Source organism: Prorops nasuta, unplaced genomic scaffold (assembly GCF_024137725.1).
Source record: "Prorops nasuta isolate Cenicafe-Biocafe unplaced genomic scaffold, Cenicafe_Pnas_1.2 PNAS00018, whole genome shotgun sequence".
Taxonomy (NCBI): domain Eukaryota; kingdom Metazoa; phylum Arthropoda; class Insecta; order Hymenoptera; family Bethylidae; genus Prorops; species Prorops nasuta.
Window position 1 is genome coordinate 3,095,945 of NW_027116815.1, and position 24,455 is coordinate 3,120,399.

Sequence of the window (24,455 nt, forward strand, 5' to 3'; positions counted from 1 at the left end):
TCTAAGGGCTATTTGTACAACGATCACCATTACCTCTATAATGTATATATATAAATAACCTTGAGCATTGTGAGCGAGGAGGGAAAAGATCGTCCGAGCTTCTAAAAGGTGGGTTGGTCAAAATATAAAAAAATATTTATGAAAAAGATCATTACTGCAAACTCGGTCGACAAACATCTTCGCAGTTGAATTCAAGAAAGCCATTGTTCCTAGCCGCAAAACAGTGGTAATTGCTTCTAAGCATCCAAAAGTTAAGCGATCAAGCCTCGAATTGGATTAAGTTAAGAGTTTACACCCACGAACTTAAGCATCCCATTTAGCGATCGCATAGTTAGTCATCCGACTCGACTGAATTAAGATAGTGGAAAATTCAAAGATCAAGCATCCTAATTTTACTAACTCAATGAAAATGGTACAAAATTAAACGACGGTACAATTACTCAACTTTTTATGCAATTTTAGCGATGCTTTGAAAGAAGGATTCAACAATCGATAAATGTTTAACAAAATGTTTCGTCGAAAATCCGAAAGATTTGAGTTTGGTTCTTGGATGGCATATATATATATATATATATATCTAGGTTTCATTCGGTTGGTTTTATCGATTCCAGTACAACAAATAGCCGCTACTATTAGCGAGCCTACCGTAATTACTGCTGGCCCCGACTCGTTCTCGTCGTTAGTGAAAACACACAGAAAAACTGAGCGTGCGTGCTATGCACGCACGCTTTACACGCACGGAAACACGCATTCGCATAGAAAGAGAGTGAGTGACAGAGTGAGTGAATTAGTGAGCAAGAAAGATATAGTTATAGAATAATATAGAGATACATAGGTATAGAGAAAGAGAGAGATAGAGAGAGAGATAGAACGAGAAAGACGCGCACGTATATAGCATACGTAGAAAAGAGAGTGGTGATGGTGGAAGTGGTTGGATATTAATATCACACATCTAAACATCAATCAACTAATACTAAGAATACGATCTCTCGACAAATGGAGCAAGTTTGTGATGGTGTTCGACCTTTGATCTGTGAGATTGGCCATAATATGGAGGTTCAATCTATTTGCCAGTCCTATGTGCTGTTGTGTGTCAGGTTGTGTTAATCTATGGATAGATATAGATTATATACGTGCAGGTATACTGTCAATCTTATAAGTATACACACGTACAGGAGGATATCGAGATATGTTTTTGGTGTCCAGCGTCTAAAGGGTTACAGCTAAAGGGTAATGAACGGTTCTTTTTAGCGACTTTCGGAGTGTTAGAAGATAGAGGTGTAGAGAGAGAGAGAGAGAGAGAGAGAGAGAAGTAGAGACAAAAAAAAGATAGATAAAGTCTTTATTAGAGAAAAGAGAGGAGGAAGGAAGGGGGCAGAAACAACCAACGGTGAATTGGAACAAATGGAACTGGAAGATAAAGGGATCGAGGATACGAAAAGAGGTACTTAGAAAATTGGAACGAATAGTAGGAGGGATGCAGAGACAAGGTCCAGTTAGAAAGTGGGTAAAGACTGAAAAATGAAGAGAGATACCTACACAGAAGACAAGTGGTAAGTAGTAGAAGCGGAATCGATACGCGCGAAGAAGAATAAAGGAGTGGAGAGAGGGCTTAGAGAAAAAAATCTACTGACTAATCCTAATTTGCAAACCAAACAAACGAACCAACCTCCTCGGTAAGGCCTAGCCGAAAATGTTCGCGGGACCCCTGTAACAAAAACATATATAAATAATAAGAAATCATAGAGTAACGAAAATAAATATCTACGTGGATGTTAATGCTGTCTCAGAGCGAGAAAAGGGGTTATAGATTAAGGCAGCGCATGGGTCGTTTTTGGTTTAAAGTGCAGCGTAAGCGGCATTGTTAATTTCAACTGCCAAGCTTCTCACTCGCCCAGAATCCCCTACTCAACTTTTAACTCGATCGTGTCTGTTGCTTTTATTATTTGCGAGTCATAAACGGATTTCTCGCATTTATCCAACTCGTCGTTCAATCGCTAAGATCTGTAATGATATGAACATCCAAATGCTTCGATTAAATACAGATTTCTTAAAAGTATAGTTTTCGTTCTCTCAGCCGTAAGAATAATTTTTCTTATCGAGTTATGGAAAAAAGCGGGATATATCAATTCGGTGGGTAGTTGGGGAGAGGGGGGATAAGAGCACGTGCGTGTGTATAATATTAACATTGTTTAACGAAGCAAATGGTCAATGGAAGTGAAATAAAAAATAAGACCTCTCTCCTCCAAGCTAAAGAGTGCCTGCTTCTTCGTTCTAGCTTCCTTTGGCTCTAAATCGATTGGGCGGAGAAAAAAGCGTGTATCGCCACTTGATAACGCAAACTCCGCACCTCTTCTATATACTACCGCGAGGGATTTAAAACGCAAACGCAAGTGGTAGAACCCGGCGAAGGGAGGGGATTAAAGAGTGGTCCGGATCGCAGAGCGACGCGATTTTCAAAGGAAAATAAAATTGGCGACGGAAAACTCGCGGTTTCTACGGTTTAACTAACACCTAAAAAGGAAATTGGCCGGAGCTAGGAAAAATGCTCGCTGCGTTCTACGGCTGATTCGACTTATAAATGCGCATAAATATAATATCGACGAAATTTCTTACTTGGAGGAGAAAAACAAGAGGAGAAAATCGAATAGGGTATTTTCAATAAAAAGCAGAGGAGCAAGGAGGTGTAAAATTTAAGGTCATGGTTGAAATGAAGCGTGTATGGGAGTTATGGTAGCGTATGGGAAGTTGGAGGGTGTGATAATTTGAAAAGGGTGGGTGGGAAGGGGGAAGCGAATTGGTGCGCGCTTTTACAATGAAGAGGGGCAGTTAAAACGGTACGTGTAGTTGCACGAATGTGCTGCATGGATATTTGCCTATGTACGTGCACCTATACATATATCTTCGTCGGAGAATTATCTATCGATTTCGGCCAAGGCGAGTTACGGTTACGGTACCGAGCGCGATTGTAACGATAGTAATATTCTGCCTTTACCGCCGTTACCGACCTTGCCAGGCTCCGATCGTTTCAACCAACCCCGCCGCTGCACCCGCGTGTTCGTTCAACGCTACGGTATGAGCTATCGCGCCCGAGAAGCCTAGCTCGTGTAGAACAAAGCCGGCACCCCCACCAGTTCCCAGCGGATGGAGAAACTTAATCTCCCATGTACGCGCAGCCTGAACCGTAATGAATACGAGTAATACAGAAGCGGTAAAAGCTACTCAACGCTCCATTATCAGTGACTCTTATCGCGCTTTGGATTTCCCCTGCTCTCTCTCTCTCTCTCTTCTGTATATACTATTGCTCTCGCTCTTTCGTTACACCACGCATCCCCTAATAGCATCCTCCACGAGTCGAGTTCTCCCCCCCCCTCACTCCCTCCAAGCCTCATCCACCATGTTTATCGACTGATACTATGCCTGACGACAAGCTGTTCTCTCTCTCTCTCTCACTCTCTCTCTCTCTCATATATATAACGCAAGTTTATCTTTGCAGCTGGTGAGGTTTGAGCGAATCTGAGAAAAATCATCAGAATTCACAAGCGATTTGGGAAGGAAAAAATGGCAAGCATTACGAAAGCAGCAGAAATGGGCGAGAAGAAAAGTTTTCGGGGGACGCAGATGGGACTGACAGAGCGACGGGGCGGCTTTCCGGAGGAACATTTGCTGCTTGTGAAATTGAGGAAGAAATACAGAGTATAAGGTGGCGAAATCAAAGGTGTTGCGCGTCTGTGGTACCGCCGCACCGGCAATCCGATACATAGTTTCGGCCCGGTTAACGCGGAATTGCACTCACCTACACAGTTTCCTCTTTCTCTCAGTCATTCGTCGACCAATAAGAGGAGGACGCCATCTGCTTTCAAGTGTTATGAGAGAGCTCGGCCAATGGAATTCTCCGCCTTTATCTTTATACACCTTTTACGTTCCAAATGTCGTTTTCCTATATCTGTATATTTATATATATATATATATATATAGACGTCTGTATATGCGTTTCGCCAAACTGCGTTAGACAAAGCTCGTATTATAAATTAATTTACTATATACATATATAGATTTATCTTGGCAACCGCGATTGAAAGATGAAGAATTAAGAAGTAAATTAGCTGCTAAAAGATTCACCCCTCTTCGGCATAATACGTCACAGTCGGAGGGAAGATTATGTAAAAATGTGTGAAATAGGTAGTTCAGACAGGCAGTATTTATTTCCCTGTAGAAATGGGGTATTTAAATGGGGAGGAAATTTTTGCGAAAAAGTATATCGTCGACCGGTGAGAGTAGAGTCTACTTACGTAGTCTGCTTAGCGGGGAAGCATATGGGAGGAGGATGAAGAACTTGGCTCCTCTTTTAGCTCTGGCACTTTACCTGCTGCCGCCATCGCCAGCGTTACCGACGCCATTATTATCGCCTTCAGAGCCTCGGGAGGCACGGGCTATCGCAGATGACGCTCATTATCATCATTTTTCCTCCTTCCTCTATGCGCCCGTAAACGCTTCTGGCCACAATTGCCTGTTGTTGCCTCTCTATCCGTGCTTCCATGTGCTAACCAATTCGCTCTACGCGAAAAAAACCACCTTAAAACTCAGCGCCTCTTTCAGACTAAATAACGCTGCTGTTATCCTTAATTTTTCTACCAGTCTAATTTTACAGGGAGAGATGCGACTCGACGAGAAGCTCGTTTCGTCAACGGTGAAACTTGTCAAGTTTCAGAGGACCGTTCCTTGAGTATAGTCTAAAAATAGAGTGCACAATGCAAAATTCAACAATGGAACAATGCGAAGCTAGCCAAAATCCTAGTGTTTTAAAAAAATTCATGTGAAACTAACAACCGCGATGATGAGATGAGATAACGTTGATGGAACTCGTGGAATCGAATGATTGTTGAAAAATGAAATATATATATATATATATTTTGGTGATGACAAGTGATTTTTGTAATGGCGACACCATGCAATTTGAGAAAATGGCAAATTTGTGACGAGATTTGACATTTTTGTGGATATACCCAGTATATAAGTTGTAATGAAATAGAAATGCACAAGACAAAATTCACTGACAGAACACTGAGGTGAGTCAAGCTTTACTCATTTTAAGAGTTTTCTTACGTAACACGCATATAACGCAGTACCAGCTGGCATTGCATGCAAATGCATTTAGGAAAACTAGAGACTTTACGAAGAAAATAGGATTGTTTCAAAAAATACTGTACCTGACAAGTCTGCTGGCTAAGGATACACGACACTTTATATAATATATTACAATTTTGCTCATACATCAGCTTAACTAAATCACCGAAAAAAAGAAAATTATTTTCTCTGGAAAATGTTATTCGAGCGCAAACGCTCGCATTATGCTAATCCGTGGAAAAGTCCGCCATAATTGATCGCTCGCTTTCCAATTACCGTCAGCATTAAAACTGATAAATATAATAAAGCCTCTATTAATCCAATCGATAGATTAGCCTGGCCACTTTAAATCGCCCATTAAATTTTACCGGAGCCTACGGTATTATCAAATGGCAGAATCACAATTCAGAATTGGAGAAACAAACTCGATATATTTCTCCTAATATCGACTGGAAATGACAAATTGCGTTGCATTATTAAGGCTTTGCCGACTTATTAATCGGCCGCTATGTTACCCGAGCAACGACTTTTTTCCCTGAAAGCTGCGGATGATGGATCAACTACCGATGGCTTACGTGCGAACTTTGATAATTCGAACCAGCTTTTATGTCAGATCCTGCACGTGGATTTTGCACTATCGCGCTGATTATTATAATTATATATAATCGACGTTGACGAAATCTTTAAATATTTTTGTTTACCGCTTAAAAACTTCGGGCTCTCTACATATGTATAGAGGCGCGATAAAAAAGTATCAATGAATCGTGAATAACGTTGTATACATATATAGTAAATGTTCTCATGACGTTTTTTAGTATTATTGTCCCGGTGCGAATAAAAGTGAGATATATCTTTCTCCCCGTTGGTCGACGTGTGTATATCAGTGGTTGGCGCTGGTCGCTGGGTGTAAAAGGAGGATAATTAGGGAGATGAGGAAATTAATTGGAGGCTTTCATAAGTAGTTAAGTGTTTGTAGCGTGCGTGCGTGCAGGTGGGAATCGTATAGCGACCGCACCTCTCGCGAAACGAGCCAACTTTGCCACGACGATGCGCGTGCTTGGTCTTCCATCCCCATCGTTCTCTCCGGCTCTTTGCCTCACCCTTTTACCCGCATCCCCCCCCAGCCTGAAATACCAAACACACACATAGAGCCAAAGCCTAGCCGTGGCGCTACCCTCTCACGCTTTTCTCTTTTACACGACCCGAAACACCTAGCTCTTTCCGCCTCACTTATTCCGGCCAGGTAAAACATCGGGTTGCCTGACTCGGTGCTTATCCTTCCTCGCTCAAAACGGAAACGTCCAAACGCTCGCCCCACCTCACCCCGTCTTCTCTCGTTCCTACTTTCTCTCCTTAAGTGGATGTGAAATACTCCACCACTACTCCCTTCGGTATTAGTTCTCCCCTAAACCATTCGAAACACCAAGATTGCCCAATCTTCCACCAAGAAACAACAACATATACTTTCCAGCGGTTAAATAACTGTTTAATTTCTCCGGTAGGTAGAAGGGGAAACGCCTGCGTCATCAGTCAGACGAAATAGCAGCTGTTTCTCTCTTATTCAGGCAAAACTCGACTGCGGGAAAAGATTGGCCGAGTGCTTATTCTTTCCCTGTTCGAGGCAGAAACATGAAAATATATAGCGGCATAAGCTAATTTATCTTTAAGTAGGTGGAAAATGGCTATCTTATTTGTCTCGCGTAAAACGCCGCCATTTCTTTTTTCTCGCGTTATCCTTCCTGACTGCATCAGGCCAATGGAAAAAGGATGAAATATATTTTTCTCGCAGTCTGGTAGTTCTTCCAGCTCTAGGACTGCAGGGTATATTCGGGGGTAAAGATTTTAACCATGCCTGGTCGTTGAAACTTGGCCGAAACAGTGGACTACCTACCCCCTCCTCCCACCCCCTTTCCTTTACAACTCTCCCAAACCATCTAATCTTGCCCATCTTTCGCTATCATTTTATTTCGATTCGTCCTACTTCGAGCTAAGCAGCAAAGTTTTTCGATTTAGCCTTTGCGCACTCCTGAATTAACTATATCCTGTTCCAATTTTAACTATCTGTCGGTAACTATTGCGTCTGCCTGGACTCGAGGCTTAATAAAGATTATAGGGGATCCACTCTAGATTCTTATCACATAATACAATACGATTATTAAACTATATTCTTATAGGATTAATTAATACCTCGCGTATTTATACGACTAGAATCGCCGCAACGCGGCGAGTATTTATCAGTGCTGGAATAAGGGAGAATCTGGATAAGCATGTGTATAATATGGTAGAGAGGAGGGGGGGGGGGGGTGGTGGAGGAGGAGAAAATCGGGGTTTCTTTCACGATGAGACAATGAAATTTGCAGGACTCTGGCGAAGTTGGGCAATCGTGGCGTGGAAGGGGTTAGGTATTATTTAATGGAGGCGAAAGTTTCGTTTTAGGCTGATATCCAGCATGGAAATATGGTGTACCGGGTGGAACCGGAGGTGGAAGAATGGCGCAAACCACAATTTATCGCTGCGCCGGGGAATTTTCCGTAATTCAATATGAAATACCGCGGCAAGTTTTTCGCGACTCTTCGGTAGCTGGCAGGAAAGGCGCATTAAGTTTTTCAAACGTCGAGTTAAGCGACGACGCCGCTGCCACTAAACAGGAGAAATTTGATTAAGCCCTATGCGTCGCGTGCGATAAATATTTACCCGAGTTTTCACGCTAGTTAAACAGTTGCCACAAAGCACATACTCGAAGCTGCTTGCCCGACGTTTCGCATTCGCCTGCTATGCCTGGCCTGCACTTTCCTCTCGCCCCCCCTCCCCCTAACCCTTCTCTCATCCCCTTCCGCCAGTTTTCCCTCCCACCCACTATCCGTTTTCTACCATGCACTTTCCTTCCTACCTCTCTACCCTGCATTTTCCAACCCCCACCCTCTGACCATTCTGGTGTTGCCTACCTTGCCAACTTTCTCTCTGCACCACCTTCCCATACTTTCCTACTTGCCTCCGGTTACCTCTGCCTCTGTCGATGCTTCTACTTGCTGTTACTACAGCCAGCCACCAGCAACACTGCACTCTATGCACTAAGTAAGTAACGTTAGGCGTCGACTCGATTCTATACCCCTCCCCCCTCTCCTCACTCCAATTTACTCTTGAATAATGCACCCACTTATCGACAAACAAACTACTCTTTATACTTCCTTTCCCTAACTACTTCAGAAAGCTGCAGTCGAAAATATTATTCTTACATATATACCCGATTTTCTCCATTCGAGAAACATTTCTTTTCTTATATCTCCAGAGTCATTAGCCTTAAAGGGACTAACTACTGATAAAAATAACTTGTGTACTTCTTACTTCTTAAATTTCCTCGAGCTCGAATTTGTTTCTGTTAACCTATCGATTTCACTACTTGAATATCGAAGCTTTGCGTAGGTGGCTGTTGCATTTGCAGTGACCGCTTCGCTTGCTCGGTCTAATTCAATATTTGTCGGATGCAGATTTAGTTAATTCGAATTCCAATTAAATTTTGACAGTACAGGTCGTAGCTATTACCAGAAAGGGTAACAAATATCAAAGTATATAGAACAAATTTGCCCTAAACATTTGCTAAATGAATTTGGAATTTAGCCAGTTACACACGATATATTTATTTCGTTTGGCGAGCACTCGTGAGAGGAAGATTTGTATAGCTGATTGAAATTAGGTACATAAATAAGGGGGAATGTCTGAAATAAACGAACGAGATAGCGATGAGCGCGAAACGTCTTTCAATTATTATTCGTGGAATAGTATTATGCATAAGTAATATTTAGTTTGTAACGGTAGCATATTTTTAGGCAGGATCGAGCAGCGGCAAAGCTTTGTACGTCAGTCAGAAAGCAGATTTCGACAGTAACGGAGCGAGAGCACACGTACACACACACACACACACACACACACATGCTCGCAAAGAGATCATACAAGCGACAAGATGTCGATACCTCAGCTTTCTGTAAATAATGGAGATAATGTCGATCCGTGAGTGTTGGCAAACTGTCATTGCTGCAACAACGCGTCTGACGGACGGATTTGCTTTCTCATCGAGCGAAAAGTATGAAAAGTCTTTCAGCGTCGGTTTTCCCCTCATTCGACGTATTTTCATCCGCGTCGAGCTGTCTCCAAATTCCCCCATTCTTAATTACAAATAAATCAGGTATCATCCATACTTCAAGGTTAAAAAATGCCCGAGTGTTAATTAAAGGAACAGCTTAATTACCGTATAACAGAAATAAAATTCAAGCAGGAATCTTAAATTTAATTCAAGGGATTAACCACCGCAGGGAGATTCTTTTTAGAAGCAGGTAAATGGATCAATTATTTTTAGTAATTACATGGAGGGTACCCCGTGATGAAATAAAAATGATACGCATCTCATTTCGCGAAAGGACGAACGTGTGTATACGTATAGAGACAGAGGGAGAGAGAGAGAGAGAGAGAGAGAGAGAGAGAGAGAGAGAGAGAAATACGATGCGTTGCGGTTCTATCTCGTTGAGTTTCGCATCGCGAAGTTTCTCATTTCGAGTATGCGCACAGTATAGAGGCGCTAGTGCCATTTATCCAGATAGAAAAGTCCATCAGAAACAAAATTGGAGCGAACCGGCCGATTCCTATGAGCACCCCCCCCCCTTCCCTACAACCTATACATATACTCCCTTCTCGCTCGCCTCTTCTCCCTGTCTCTCTCGCTCCTCCATATATAGACGAACGAAAAATCTTTACTCTCGTAAAACGATTTTCAAATTCATTGGCCGCTTTTAAATTTGACAGTAATGGATTACCCACTAGAACTCTGATATTATGAATTTGTTCTCTCGCACTTAAAAATATCCACGCTAAAAGCAGTCCGTACGAAGCGTTGTTTTATTATTTCGCTATGAAACCTTTTTCAGTTAAGAATTTGTCCTCTTTTCGAGATTTCAGTTAAGAATTTGTTCTTTATTTTTCGAGTTGGCAGGCTTTCAGATCTTGACGGGACCTGCCGTCCCCTGTCGGCCATTGTCGGAATAATTAAGGTCGCCGTCCGCGAGGTTACCGTACGAGGTGGTCCCCTTTCATCCCGAGCTTACAACTAACCTCACCTTTCCTCGCAGCTACCCCCACGATTAATCTTAATTTTCGTCAAGCCATATAATCTTTAATTAAATCGCCATTGATCCGCGACTTCCAGGGATCCCTCGGCGAGCGAACGAACGAAGCGACGAAGAAGAATAAAAAAAAATGAAGTATATGAGGGAAAGAAATCACTTTCGCGTTTGATAGGGCGTTGATGGTCCTAATTATCACTTTGAACCTGTAAATAATGAGGCGTTCCCAAAAATACCCATCTGTTGGATCGATAGAGCGAAACAAGCAATTTGTATCGTTCGCCTACCACTTTTCTTCGAATCAATCAATAATATCTATTAAATTCTCGATGCGGACCTTCGTCAAGCTATTTTATGGTTTTAATTTACTCGGCTATGCGAATGTTGAGTCGGGAGCCGGGAAATCTTTCGGGTTTGCGGCGAATGCAGGATTTATAAAGTCCGTAAAACACCTGAAATTCAGCTTTAGATTTGTTCTACCGTGATTTCTCTCCGGCTAGAAAAAGGAGGTCGCGAAAAACCTGTCATTTCCGGCGGAGGGATAAATTCCGAGTAGGATCTGGCATATAGGTGGTAAAACATTCGATGGGAGGCCATGGATGGATCCGTCCGTGTGTGGGAGGTATACGTGTAGCGCACAGACATATATATATATATATATATGGGTATCGAGAACTATCGAACATCCGCCCGAGGAGATTTCGCGGAACCTTTTCATCTAGTTGATTTTTCCCATGACAGTATGGGTGCATGGTGTAGTGCACGTCTGTGTTCTCCAAGCATATTCTACCATGAAACTTGGCTGGCAATGATGGATGGCCGCCCTCATCTTAAACAGCCAATTAAGCAATAAGTCAGAAATATCAACTCCGAGAGAGGCGTTTTCTTAAAAATACATACTCCTCCTGGCATTTACGGCTAATTTCTATTATGCTGAGGGTAAAATGGAACAAGCTGACCTGGACTCTGCTATCAAATTACACACTGACGAAGGTTGGGAAGAAATTTGGATTTGGAAGAAAACGAGGGATCGGGTGAAATATATACTATATTTGGTTAATAAGAGACAATTTAATGGGAACGTAGCGAACATCGGGCGGTGTATCTATGCGTGTATCTAAAACGTACACCACGAAACTACCAGAAACCACGGTCAGCGTTACAACGGAATCTGGGAGAGAATGCAACATGGCAGCAAAAGCAACATGTACGAATAGCTTAATTATTCTCACACGAGAGAAATATATCCAGCTTGCAAATAGTTATTATTTCTCTTTAGGTTTAGAGCTCGGTGCACGACTATATATGTATATGTATACAGGTTCGTTATTTCGATTAGGGGAAATTCAAGTTTTGCCGAATCGAAGGGAGAGATTTTTGGACAAATCTTCTTTTTTTTAATGAATGGGAGAAATTGCATGAATTTCATGGAGCTGTAAATCGATGAAATGGCGAAATTGCGAAATCCATGAAACGATGGTATTAGCAGTATTTGCACGGCGTGTTATCGACCATCAAGATGATTTATAGCCCAACATTTTTTTGGCCTGATATGGCCTTTATCAAAGCAATGGAATTCTTTTTATTCGTCGTTCCATTTGCACGTCCTTTTCGAAACTTTCTGCTTCGACGCTTTTGGCTCCAAGGATGGTCCGGGTGCTCCCCTCGTACGCCCAACACTTCTGGGATCCTTTCTGTTTTCGATACTACAACCACAGCTTCCACCACTACCACGACCACCGTCGACGCCGCAGCCAACGTGCAAGATAAAACGTGAAAATATATGGAGTGCATACATATCGACTTGAAGTGGATGAAAGGTTTTTACGTCGAAACGCGATATTTACCGAACAAGGACATACCTTTTTTTCCCAAAGATAGCGCTATATGTATATATATATAGGGGTCGGAATAAAAACTCTTCAGCGCTCCTTTCCAAGTGGAAAAGTCAATCGAAAGCGCGGTCATTTTTCCTAAATAAGCACGAAAGAAAAATTTCGCGATTTTTCTCATGGGAAATTAATGGAAGAAATTAGTTTGAGATATTTCTCCGTTTTGCTGCACTTTTGTTTTTCCATTTGCAACTAATCGATGAAGAGAGCGCATGGAGTGGATAGATGGCAAATGAAAAATGGTCGAGGAAGCTCAAAGTGAATGGAAGAAACATAAGAATTTTCGGCAAGTGAGTTGTGGGCAAATCGTTTTCGGGGGATTTTCGATAAAAGTTGCGGCATGTACTATGTGGAGGCCAGCGGTGGGTATCGATCGGAAAGATTGAAGAGGTTCCCGTGTCACGAACCAGCTAGATTATAACCTTTGGTGAGAAGGTAGGGGAGAAAGGGTGTTCTCGTTCCAGTTTTCGTGCATCCATGCTACAACACCTCCCATGACTCACACGGACCTCCTTCTTCCTATTCCATCAAATTTCCACCAAATCCTCGCTACAAAACGTGTCAGTTTTTCTCACCTCGTTTGAGACACCTCAATTTTCCCCATTTTCTCGATTTTTCACCATCAGCAGCCACTGCTGACTCTCTCTCTCTCTCTCTACACGCGCTGTAAAACCATCGGAATTAGAATTTACTAAGAAACGTCGAATAAACCCGCTGCAGGCAAAAAGTATAAATATTGCAATAATGTTCTCTCGCTCTCCGAAAGGTTTCGGGGAGATAGAGGATGGTTGCAGGGTGGGTATATACGTGGTAGAAGAGCACAGCTCTATAAGGAACGGCTAATTATACTTGTAACACGGGTTGAATTATCGACTGAAGTCAGCAGTTGATAAAAGCGAGTCAGGGAGGTCGCAGCTAAATATTTGACTTTCTCAATTTCCTGACATTGGCCTCTTCCCTTCTCGACGTGATTCTGATTGGCAACACTCGACTCGTCCCGCCAGATAAGCTTCCCCTTTTTACGAGAAAACTTCCCACATTACTCAAACTTCGAATTTAATGTCACACCCGATAGACCAAAAAAAAACCTCTTCCCAGATTAGCTGCACGAAACAACCTTGGCCGAGCTCGAATGGAACTTTGGCAAATGTTTTTTCGTGCATAAATTTATTTCCAAAGAAGTTATTTAAAAAGAGGCGAAATATGTTTAAGGGAAGTTTATGAAAAAGTGGGTCCAACTCTGCGGAGTACATCAGCGACAAAGCGAGCTGGGAGGAATAAAAATAGGAGGAAAAGCATATATATATAGAGAAGGCCAGAGAACAAAGTTTCGCGAGATATTATATTGATAAAGAGAAGCGCGAACCGATTGAAAATTTAGTTATCTCCCGGAGTGGAAGGTGTGTCTATTGGCAATTGGCAGCTTGGGGCGACTTATAAATCGATCGGTGGTCCAGCAGGGCAAAAAATACAGATACAGCTGTAGGATAGCCGGAATGAATGAGATGAGACGGCGGATAACGGAAATAAGAGTCGAAGGGGTAGATCCGGCATGTGGGGAAGAAAAGTGGAAGGGACGCACACACGGGAGCTGGCGTAACTATAAATAAAATGAAAAAGAGGAAGAGTCAGCAGCCCATTGGTGCGAGTGAGAACCTACCATTTCTGCTGGCGACACATTGCTATAGCTGCATGGACTCGCGCGAGGCCAATAATAATATTTATGAAATACACGGCTACTCGGCTTGATAAAATATCTATCGGTGCTACCGACGTGCGATACACACAGCCGAGATTCGAAGGGGAAAAATGACTTTGACCGCACCGATCGAGTTATCTACACCGAGCGCAGGATCATTCGCCAGCAGCGAAAATTATACACCACAGATATCTCGATTAAAACCACCCCAGATATTGGATTCTAAATCGATCCACCCGATTAACAGCTCCAGCCCTTCGTTAAAGGTCACCCCCAGCTGCGCCAATCTCTCTTTCTCCCCTTTTTATCTAGACGAAAGAAAAAAAAGGACCATTTGCTTCTGACCATGAAAAGCCTCGAGTTCGCGATAAACAGAGGCTTGTTACTTGGGCTGCGTGCTCTTAATCCGATATTCTTGTTAGCTGGCTGAAGAATTGATTCGACCTTGAATGAATTAAACTGTCTGGAACAGCTATAGTCCGGGTTGCGTATGCCAGCCCGTTTGCTCGATTTTCGATGATGAACTATTATATGGTACATAAACGGAGAGGTATTTGTTGGTAAACTTTGCATACGACATAGTTTGCATATTCGCAGAAACAGAGAATAGCTTGGCCAGGTCTGCGAAGGTCCGTCGCGCGTTGGTCGAATAGGCGCGGGAAATGGGTCGCGCTGCACGCTGAAAGGAGGTTGAATGGAGGTGAAAAAAAGGGAGACAGAGTGAGCGCAAAGAGCAAGTTGAAACAAAAGGGAGCATATAGTGGGACAATATTGGACAGTGTCGTGGAGCGTCGGGATTCAGGAGGAAATCACGGGGCAGTTTATTAGGCAACTTTTAATTAACGGCAGCTTGTAGTTGCGGTTGCGTCCCGAGGGTGAGAACGGGCTTGTGCAAAAACAGCTAAGTCTTATGCGTGCCACGAGTTTCTGTATTAATCAGCAGTCTTTCCACAGCTCTCTTCCTCTCCCATCCCTCCCTCCTCCTCTTCCTTCTTCACATTCCATTTCTTCTTATTCCATGCGCAATGTTTCTCTCTCCTCTTCATGCATCTCTCTCTCTCTCTCTCTCTCTCGTTGTCACTCTGGTCCTTTCTAGGCCAACTCTTCTCGCCAGCTTTACACACCGTTTCTCCAACCTTCTATATATACCTACCACTCTGTATTGCCGTCACCGAGCAACTTTCCAACAATTTTAATCGATAGCACCGAGACTGAATTTTCCTTCTAATTAGATCTCGCAATTGAGTCACAGTCAGCCACTGCCCAGCCATTTGCCAACTTTTCTACTTCAGCCTCCTGTTGCTATTTTTCCTTTCATTACCTTACCTTGACAAATGTTTGCTGCTTTAAAGCAAAGTACCAATGCAGACGATTAAGGCTACCCCGTCCGTAGAAATTAGTTTCTCTCTCTCTCTCTCTAAAAAAAGCAAAGGTAAAAAGGGTGAGAGGAAGAGAAATATTCAAGCCGTACATAAAACACGATGAAACAACCTCGAGAATTCGTCACGTAATTGAATGGAAAACTCGTGGGTGACGCTGCTAGGGGCATTTTTCGAATAATACACCGTTGCCAGAGAGGTTATTAAAATTTTTTACACTTTTCGCGAATATGACCTATTACACAATGAGAGATCGAAATATCCTGGGTATAGGTTCAATGATTTATCGAGTCGTCTCGGTAACGCGCTCCAACATTCGTGTGGATCTCGTCAAAATACCCTCGCGTCGATTCGTTTGCTAATTAGAGGAAGAATTCCGACCTCCCGAGCTACTCAATGATTTTGGTTTAGCACCCTCCAATCACCTCTTTTTCTCCCTTCCCTCCACCCTTTCGCGCGAACCCTTAAAGCCACTGCCGATATCGGTACATCCAAATTATGAGAAAGAGAAAAAAATTATTTTTATTCCTTCGCCTTTTTTCAAATAGAATTAATTAAAACTGAAGTACCAACACGGTAGGGGTGAAAACTCTTTTACCGTAGGAATCCGTGGGACAAATTTCAACAGATCCCAACGAGACAAAGTTACCGGAAACCTGATAAACCACGCGGAGTTCAAGCCTTGGGCTATGGATCTGTTTCAGTCTCTGTGTTATATACGGTCATATAAAACTAAGTTCGATATGATCCTGACTTCTGTCGCCAATATCGCACCTAGGACGAACAATGAATGAAAAGGGAGCAAGGGTGGCGAGGGTAGAAAAAATAAGAAACGCGAATATATATTTTTATAAAAATAAAGTGTTTAAAAATATATAAGAGACTGTTATGCTAATGTTAATTTATAACGCAAGACTAATGAGACATAAAGAGAGAGAGAGAGAGAAAGAGGGGGGGGGGAGGGGTAGGGGGTAGGAAGAAGCTGTACGAATCTTGGAAAATAAATTTCGCTCGACACGCGCTAGCGCGGAATTTAATTAGGAGGATACTCCAAGGCAGCCGCTGTACACGATAGGTTCCTACGGGAAGTTCGTTATGTTGTACTGCTTGGAATCCTCAGTTCTTCTTTAATTACTCGAAAAAGCGTCTGGTCGCTTCTCAATGAGCAACTCGAGCGCTCCCGCAGTAACTGCACTCACGGAACATCCTCGATTCCATTTCGTTTATTGTTCTTACGCCTTGCAGAAAGACCAGATAGCTCTTCGCTTAATCGAAATATAGCAGTCATCTTCTTTCATTGGCTCGTTTCCGATACGCAATATTGTTTCCACGGCGTTCCCTTTGTCCCCATTGTATTCTATAAATTATTGCAGCATTGCGCAGTTAATGGCAAACCTATCAGATTCAATTAATTTACATCTGTAATTAGAGAGTTTGCAAATATTACGTCACACTGCGATAGCTTATTGCAAACTTTTGCAGCAATGAAGTCGTTCCACTTCCGGCATTGCTATATCGATGAAAAATTAACGTTTTCGAGGGAAGATCGAAGGGCTTCTTCTTCGGTGATGAATGATCGAGAGCGTAGTGCTGCTCGTGGAGAAAAAAATGGAGAAACGCTCGACGCGCGATCCTTGGAATATTTCCCAGCGCAGCTCTCCTTACGTTACAGGCACCAACAACACTTTTTGAGTAGTCGAATTACTTATGCATGCGATCTAACGTAATTACGCGATGCAGGCTATAAATGGATTCCCAGCAAGGGTATCCCGTGTTAAGAAGAAAAGTGCAAATTGAAACGAGGCAGGAGCTCTCGGGCCGGCTCGGTTGCCAGCCACGCCGAGCTTCGTGCCAAATAATTTGCAATGCTGAAACCGAAAGTTGTCCCCGCCGACCATCTCCCTACCCCTCTTAGTTCCGCCTCCTCCACTTTTACACCCATCTCCATCCCGGAGGACTGGAAGACTCGCATTTCCACGCCTGGAAAAAGAAACTTTGGAATAAACTACGGATGGGCCCCCAAAAGAGATGCTGCAAAAAATTCGCGAAAACTTAATGAACCTGAAAAGCATTTACCTGTTTTAATTTTGACGTTTGGAGTTGCTGCTAATTAATTCAGCAAAAATTTAACTACAATTTTATACATGCATTATTTTTTCTGCCATTCCTACTCTCGTTTGCTAATCGTTCACTTAAATTACTTGATAAAAGCAGCAGCTATGTTTAATACTCCCCCGTGCAGTGGATTATTATTTGCTGGAAAAAACTTTGAATATTTCTGAAATTGTTTAAGTGCTGCGCTCTATACTCTTTAATCATACACCATATATCAAATAAATAACTAATTCTGCTCTTTCGATTTTTCTTTCTCACTCTGACCGTATCACAATTGAATTTGAATTGTTCGTGGATGGAGAGAGCGAGTAAAAAGAAACATGAAAAGGGGGGGGGGGGAGAGAGAGAGAGAGAGAAAAAAAGAATAGGAGATCGAGCTCTCGTATCGAAAAGGACGTTAGTTATAAATAGTACTCATAAATTCAAATGTAATACGATTATCGGAGGGCGAATGAGGATTTGATTCTTATTAAGCTGAACGCGAACTTCCAATTAAAGCAAATCTCATGCAACTGACAAGATTGCTTCTCGCGTATTGATCGCAATTCTTTAAATGTTTAAAATTCGTTGAAATTCGAGTTGTGACAGTTATATAAGGGGGATATATATATATTTATTCAAGAATATAACGGAAACCGAGAGAGGAACAGAGTCTCGTGGGATATATTCTTATATGAATACGGATGAATTTTTCATATTTCGGCATTAGTGTATTACACGTCGCGATCGAGGTTTATCCATAGTGCGATAATTATTTCGGAATCGCGGGAAAACATGTGATTTGGAAGTTTAGCCGGATAATCGAGATAGCCCCAATTCCGAGGGTAAACCGAAATCCGAACTACCCATCCTGCTTCTCTTTGCCCGTTCACCTCCACCTACTTTACCCCATCCTCCACATTTTCTTCCCCCATCGTGCTCCACCATTCCCCTTCCCCTTGCTCATATGGTAAGGGAAATTCATGGCGCGTCGAGACTATATCGAATCGATACAATTAACCCTGCAAGCCACAATGGGGTCACGTACACATGCCACCCGATATATATTCTCCATTATAATTGCCGGCACGGATTCATTTGTGGTTGGGAAAAATTCCCTTCCTGTAATCCCTGCGCACGTTGGTATCGTGCTTTTCATTACTTCAACTTTTTCACTCCCGGTGCTCTCTCGCGATTCCACAGTCTATTAATTTATACAACGGCTATATGTACGGCTGCCAATATAAATAATTGAAGAAAAATTGTCTTTTGAATTTTCGATAAAAATACCTCTATATATATATATATATATATTATATAATACACCATTAAGATTATCCATATTGGATAAAGGGACTAGAGAAATTCTGTTTTCTTCCCTCTACTCGTTCATCTTTTTCAATTATCTCGATGAACTTTTCGTACTGGAGGTTCGCGAAAGTTTGGCATTATGGCGAATAATTTTTGCACGACTTCAGGTCTATAAAAGATAAATGGCAGGGATCTCAGACTCGGCACCACTCCCAGCTTATAAAGTTCAGGCATGTCTGTCTTGCGTTACGACTGCGCAACAAAGTCAACTGTGCAAGATGTCTTATTAAACTCTACAGGTAACTAAAGTTACCCGAGTGGATCCTGGATGCCTCAAAGGCAGAGTGGAATATGCGATGACAGAGTGGATGACTTTGGAGGAGAGCCGAGGCCAAAGTCATATGAGTTCTGGCCAATCGAGCACTCAAGCACCTCGAGTGCATTAAGAATGGATACAAGAAATACCAGAGAGGAATTAGTCTTATTAATATCACGTATATACCCTAAGCTAAACATTGCCATGTAATATTGCGAAACATTTTAGAACTGGCGACGTATCCTTATTATCAATGAAGAATCTTATATTAAATCCTTCATGTTAATTCGAGTGGCAGGCAACTCGTCACAAAGGCAGCCTTCGAACTACTCGAAAGAGCACTGTGTATACTCAACCTAATGACGTGGGAATTAAAGGATCAGATTAAGCCTTAAAACCACCAAGTTATCGTCAAACTCCCTTTGAGTAGGAATTATTATATAATTAGAACTACAAGATGATGCTGAGGATTAAAGCCCTCGAATTGTTCCAATCATACATAAAATATATTTTCTATTCTCTGTGTATACACATGCATGTATATGTAATATTATTTTTCTTCCATTGGTTTATTTATTAATTAGAACCCGAGCCAGAGGGGCTTTTAAGAGGAATATGCTCTTACGTTTCCTTGGAAAATCTATAAAGTTTGCTGGACCAGTCGGAAAAGACGAGGCCTGTCAGCAGGTAACCCGAAACACCTGGTGCCAGGAGCGCTTTCAGAATTCGCTTAGTTAATTCAATCGATTCTCACACTACGGTCCGTTACGCTTCTGCTCATTTCAGTTCAGTATCTGCTATTCTCCGGAGCACAAATGCTCGATCCTCGCAAAAAGGCACACTGGCCTGGAAACACACGCGAGCACAAATCCTCCATCTTATCCCGGTAACAAGAGACTCTCCATCTTCCAGTTATCTTTCCAATTTACTCCGGCTCATCGGAGGCTTGTCATTACGAAGGATATACAATTTTCATCATAAAATAGCGGATAAAATAGCGTATAATCCGTTGCAAGGCAGTAGCGCAATAATCAACGATGAAATTTAATATCGCTGCCGAAACGACGAGCTTTGACGGTTTTGTCTGCGCTTTTGCAACGAGAGCAGTGAAAAAATATATATATAATTATACGGTGATTCGGGACAAAATATATTTCACAGAAATTCGAATAAACGTTTCGTCAAATGGCTAATGGTTAGGTCCCCGTGACGTAATGACAGAATTATTTATATTTCTCTGTCAAACTTCCATTTTCCCTCTAATAATACCCCGATAGCCGATAAATATATATATATCCTCAACTTATATTTACCTCGTGCCAGAAGAGGCCAGAAATTTCATGATTTTTATTCGTTCGTGCGTTTATCTATCTTAACGCGTTTCAAGAGCCCCATAATGGCTTTTATGGCTACTTCAATCTCGATGATTTTGTATGAGCTGGATTAAACTTTTTTAACGGCGGAAGCTCTATTTTGATTGTTATTATACGCAAGCTTTATTAAATCCGTTACCGCGTCATAGACGTTAAGTGTTTGAACATTTTACTGAATTCCGCGGGACTACGATAAAAGTAGCGAGCGTATACATATATATATATATAGTAGCAAGATCGAGCATAAGGCGAACGGGAAGAATTCTCGCGCGAAAGAGGGAGAAATGGAAGGAGTATTTTTGATTTGGTAGATTTGAGAGATTGGGGAATGCTGCAGATGCCTTAAATGCTATAAATTCCTGGAGTTTGGTGATAAAAGGAAGGGGCGGCTTTGTTCGTGGCTGTCAGTGTGGTTACTTTTATGGGGGTTCATAGTATAGTGGGAGGGGGAATGCGGGGGAGTTTGGCACGTGGCCCTGGGACAGGGAAGCCCGTCATCCGAGACGGTACGCCGTATGGCGAGGTGAGACTATACCCACGGGAGAGGGTTCTGGCTGGTTGTAAAGGGTCCGGGGGACACGTAATTCCCGCGTCAACCACGCCTGACCGATAGCCAGCATGCACGCAGCCGCACACTAGTCATTCTTCCCTCATCCTTCTTCCTACCCCCCTCCCCTTCCTCATCCAACTATTCTCTCTTTCTTCATCTTCTTCTCCTTCTCTCCTCCGATGACTGGATATTCGATTACACAAAGAACCTATCTAACTGCATGCTTCCCATTTGCCAACCGTACTATACGCCAGGCCTCTATCTTTCTTCCAAAGATTCCTTCCAATGGCAAATGTCAGCCTTCCCGATTATCGATATACTTTCAAGACCTTTTTTCCCCAGGATTCAGAGCGGAAGGAATCGCTCGGGAAAAGTCCATTTTCAAAAGGTTCCCTCATTCTCTCCTTCCTCCCCTCTCGATTTACCCTCCCTCTCACACACTCTCTTTCTTTCTCTGGCTTTTCAAACTTCTAGGGAATCTTAAGCTGCTGAAACCTCCTAGTGGTTTCATCGACTTAACGATTTTTTAATCTCCAAACTGGGCATGCAGCACGATTTTCAAGAATTTTAGAAATTTTACTCCGTGGGGAAAGAATCGAGGGAAAAAAGTGATACGTAATTCCGGACCAATATTCAGCGCGACCTGAAAATTTACCCAACAGAAAAAATTCGAAGGAGAGACCGAAGGGCCGAGCGCGAGGGCTTTCGATAAAATAATATTGTTATTGCTTTTAGAAGGACCACTCGCTCTCTCTCCCGTTCGTCCGACTATGATTAATGGACGTGCACGACAATACACGTCCTGAGATACGCCAGAATTTTGGCACGCGTGCCATTGTTAGGGAAATTGACTGAATGGTGCATCAAAAAATTTTCTCCACCAGCGACAGCCATGACTAAAAAATCGCTTTTTCATTCAGCCAGCCGCGAAAGGAGCGCATATGGCTCGAGCGTTCCAGTAAAATTTACGAATATAGCCATGACAAATTTATCTTACCAAACAATGTCTCGTAAAACGAATAAATTCGATCGAATAGAAATATTCGAAGGGAATGGCTGAGTTCTAACCTTCGACAAATTTATTGCAAATTGATCTAATACGAATGCTATATAGACTCTGTCTCGGAGCTCTTTTTTCCTAAGAAATTTCGTCGTTCACGGAGAAGCACACAACCAAGTATGTTAATTTCTTTTTTGCATTAGTAGTGGCTGTATAGAAAGCGAATTAGTATACGGTACAAGGTGAGTTTAAGCGGCGTAGACTGGTTTTTGGCTGGCAGAGAGTGAAAGACACAGAAAGGTGAGAGTGAATAAAAGAGGAAGACGTAGAAAAAATTGGGGAAGAGAGGGGGGAGGGTTAGAAAAAAACTGACCTTGTGCTCGCACGGTGGTAAGCAAAACGGCGAGGACAGCAACCGGATAACACCTCATCTTTTCAGCTTCCTTCCCACCTCTGCGCTTCTCCTTCTTCTTCCAGCTTCGTTTCTTGCGCCGCGAGGCAACTTGACCTTTTTCTTCCTTCTTCCGCCGCCACCGCCACCACCCCCTCCACCCCCTCCTCCTCCTCCTCCTCCTCCTCCTCCTCTTCCTCCACCACTACCACCTCCTCCTACTTCTCTCCCGCACGGAAACACTGTCACCACTGGTGAACAGTTGTTCTCCACCCCTCGCGTATCTTCTTTACACCAACATTCGCGAGCACATCAATGCACTTTTTCCCCACGTCATTGAATCCTCACGAATGCCAGTTCACACATCCAAGTTCACCACTTTTTCACTCTATCCCAACACTTTCTACCAATATCCTTTCATCCCTGGTCCCTTCAGCGCGCGCTAACTTTTTCCAGACACTCGGGGACACTCGGTACAATTCAGTCCTCTCAAACCGAACCTGACTCCTCGTTCAGTCCAGGTCGCTGGTTCTTTCGATAGTTTTTCGGTCTCGCCAAGGAGAGCTGGCAGGAATTTGTCATAGCTCCAGCCGCGATTGTCGAATTCTCTTGAGCTCCTTGTTGCAATTCTGCAGCCTTGTTAAAAATTTCTTCAAAACTGTCCACGTTGACTGATTCATTCTGAAAATTGAAAGAGAAGCAGCAAATTATTTTCTGCATTGTTATATGCTACAGTACTATATATATTCGGATATTCGATAATCTCATTGTTTAGTATATATAGTACGAATATACTTAATCAGTATATCGCAACGATACAATCTGTTACGGATAATAGCGGGACGAGTAAGATTGCTGGCAACAACAATGATAAAGCAGAGCGCCACGAAAAGTTGGCAATGTTTTGGAAAGTTGCAAATTGCGTTCACGAGCGTTGCAATTTGATTAAAGCGGGTGCGGAGAAGCACGAGGAAGAAAGAAAATTACGCGAATTCATCCAATAATACAATGGAGAAACAATTTAGGTAGAAATCGGTTTTTTTTTCTTTCCTTCCTTCTGCCTCTCTGACTCTCTCCCTCTCTTTCTTTCTCATTTCAACCGAGAAAAATGCAGTACGGTTTACTGCTCGGAGGACTCCAGGAAATGAGATAAAATTAGCAGCGCGGAAAGTGTCAGTGGTCGGTGGATGAAAAAAATTCTTAAAGCACCCGACTATTTGCGAAATTCGTGAAATCTCGCGAATCTCCGAGATTTGCGCAATCTTGATCAAATTTATGGAAGTTTTTAAATTCGTCATATTTTATTTAAATTACGAATTTCTATCAGAAATTCATATATATGTAACTCAAGATTTTTGTGCAGGGAATAGGACGGAGTAAACAGTTCTAGAGTGTGAGAGAGAGACCGAGAGTAACGCGTTAAGCGAAGTCTGGCCAAACTTATGGCGCGAATCCTTATCGTGGCCAGTCGACGGAAGAGTCTCGGATGAAAACTTGTCTCTCTCGGCTCACTCAAAGAAAAGTCGTGCCAACCCAAAAAGATCCAGAGGAGATACGAAATTTTACCGACTGTGCTATTCCTGAGGGAGAATATCAGTTGAATGCGTCTCTAATGATCGTTCTTATAAATCAACCCGGCCAACTTGGACTCTATAGCCTACTTTGCACCAAGATTTCGACAAATATCGCACGCGCCAGCACTATTCACTTTTCACCCCCCCCCCCCTCCCCCCTTTAGTCCGTCCCTCTTTATTTTATAAAAAAAAAATTGATTTTTGTCTATCCACATCTGAAATTTATATTATCAATGTGACTACTCTGCAACTGAAAGAAAGAAAGCAAACTACTCATCGTCTGTAATAGAAGAGTGCTCGATTAATTTATATCAGCGACAGTGTCATTTTTCACTACGGTCTGTGATCAGCGAGATAGGATCGGTGAGATATTTTGGTAAACCCATAGAAGACTATAGACTACGCCTTGGCACAAATGAATCTCACGAGTGACGAATAATCCCAACAGCCAGCTGTCGAGCGAGCAAAATGGCCCGTTAGCGTTCCGAATGATTTTATCCAGCAAGCAAAATTACTGTAGTCGGTCTAACGATCACGTTGGATCCACGCGAGTGCAATCACATTGTTTGACCATTACCTCTTTGCGTTACTTGGAACACGGTCGAAAAATTTCATCCCTATACTTCGAATTGAAC

At 42.5% G+C, this 24,455-nt stretch overlaps 1 protein-coding gene across 2 annotated transcripts in view; it reads right to left on the reverse strand.

Annotated features, from left to right (window-relative positions):
• The window catches only part of LOC136780010 (nephrin-like), a 145,629-nt gene extending 123,257 nt beyond the window's left edge, over nucleotides 1-22,372 (reverse strand). The window contains exons 1-2 of one of the 2 annotated variants that reach the window (XM_066738024.1): nucleotides 22,229-22,372; nucleotides 1,670-1,708 (exon numbers count right to left, since the gene is read on the reverse strand). In XM_066738024.1, the coding sequence (XP_066594121.1) occupies nucleotides 1,670-1,708; nucleotides 22,229-22,286 (97 nt within the window). In that variant the 5' untranslated portion in view covers nucleotides 22,287-22,372. The remainder of the gene's footprint in view (nucleotides 1-1,669; nucleotides 1,709-22,228) is intronic. The other variant, XM_066738025.1, reaches the window with a different exon arrangement.
• Nucleotides 22,373-24,455: the final 2,083 nt, after the last annotated feature.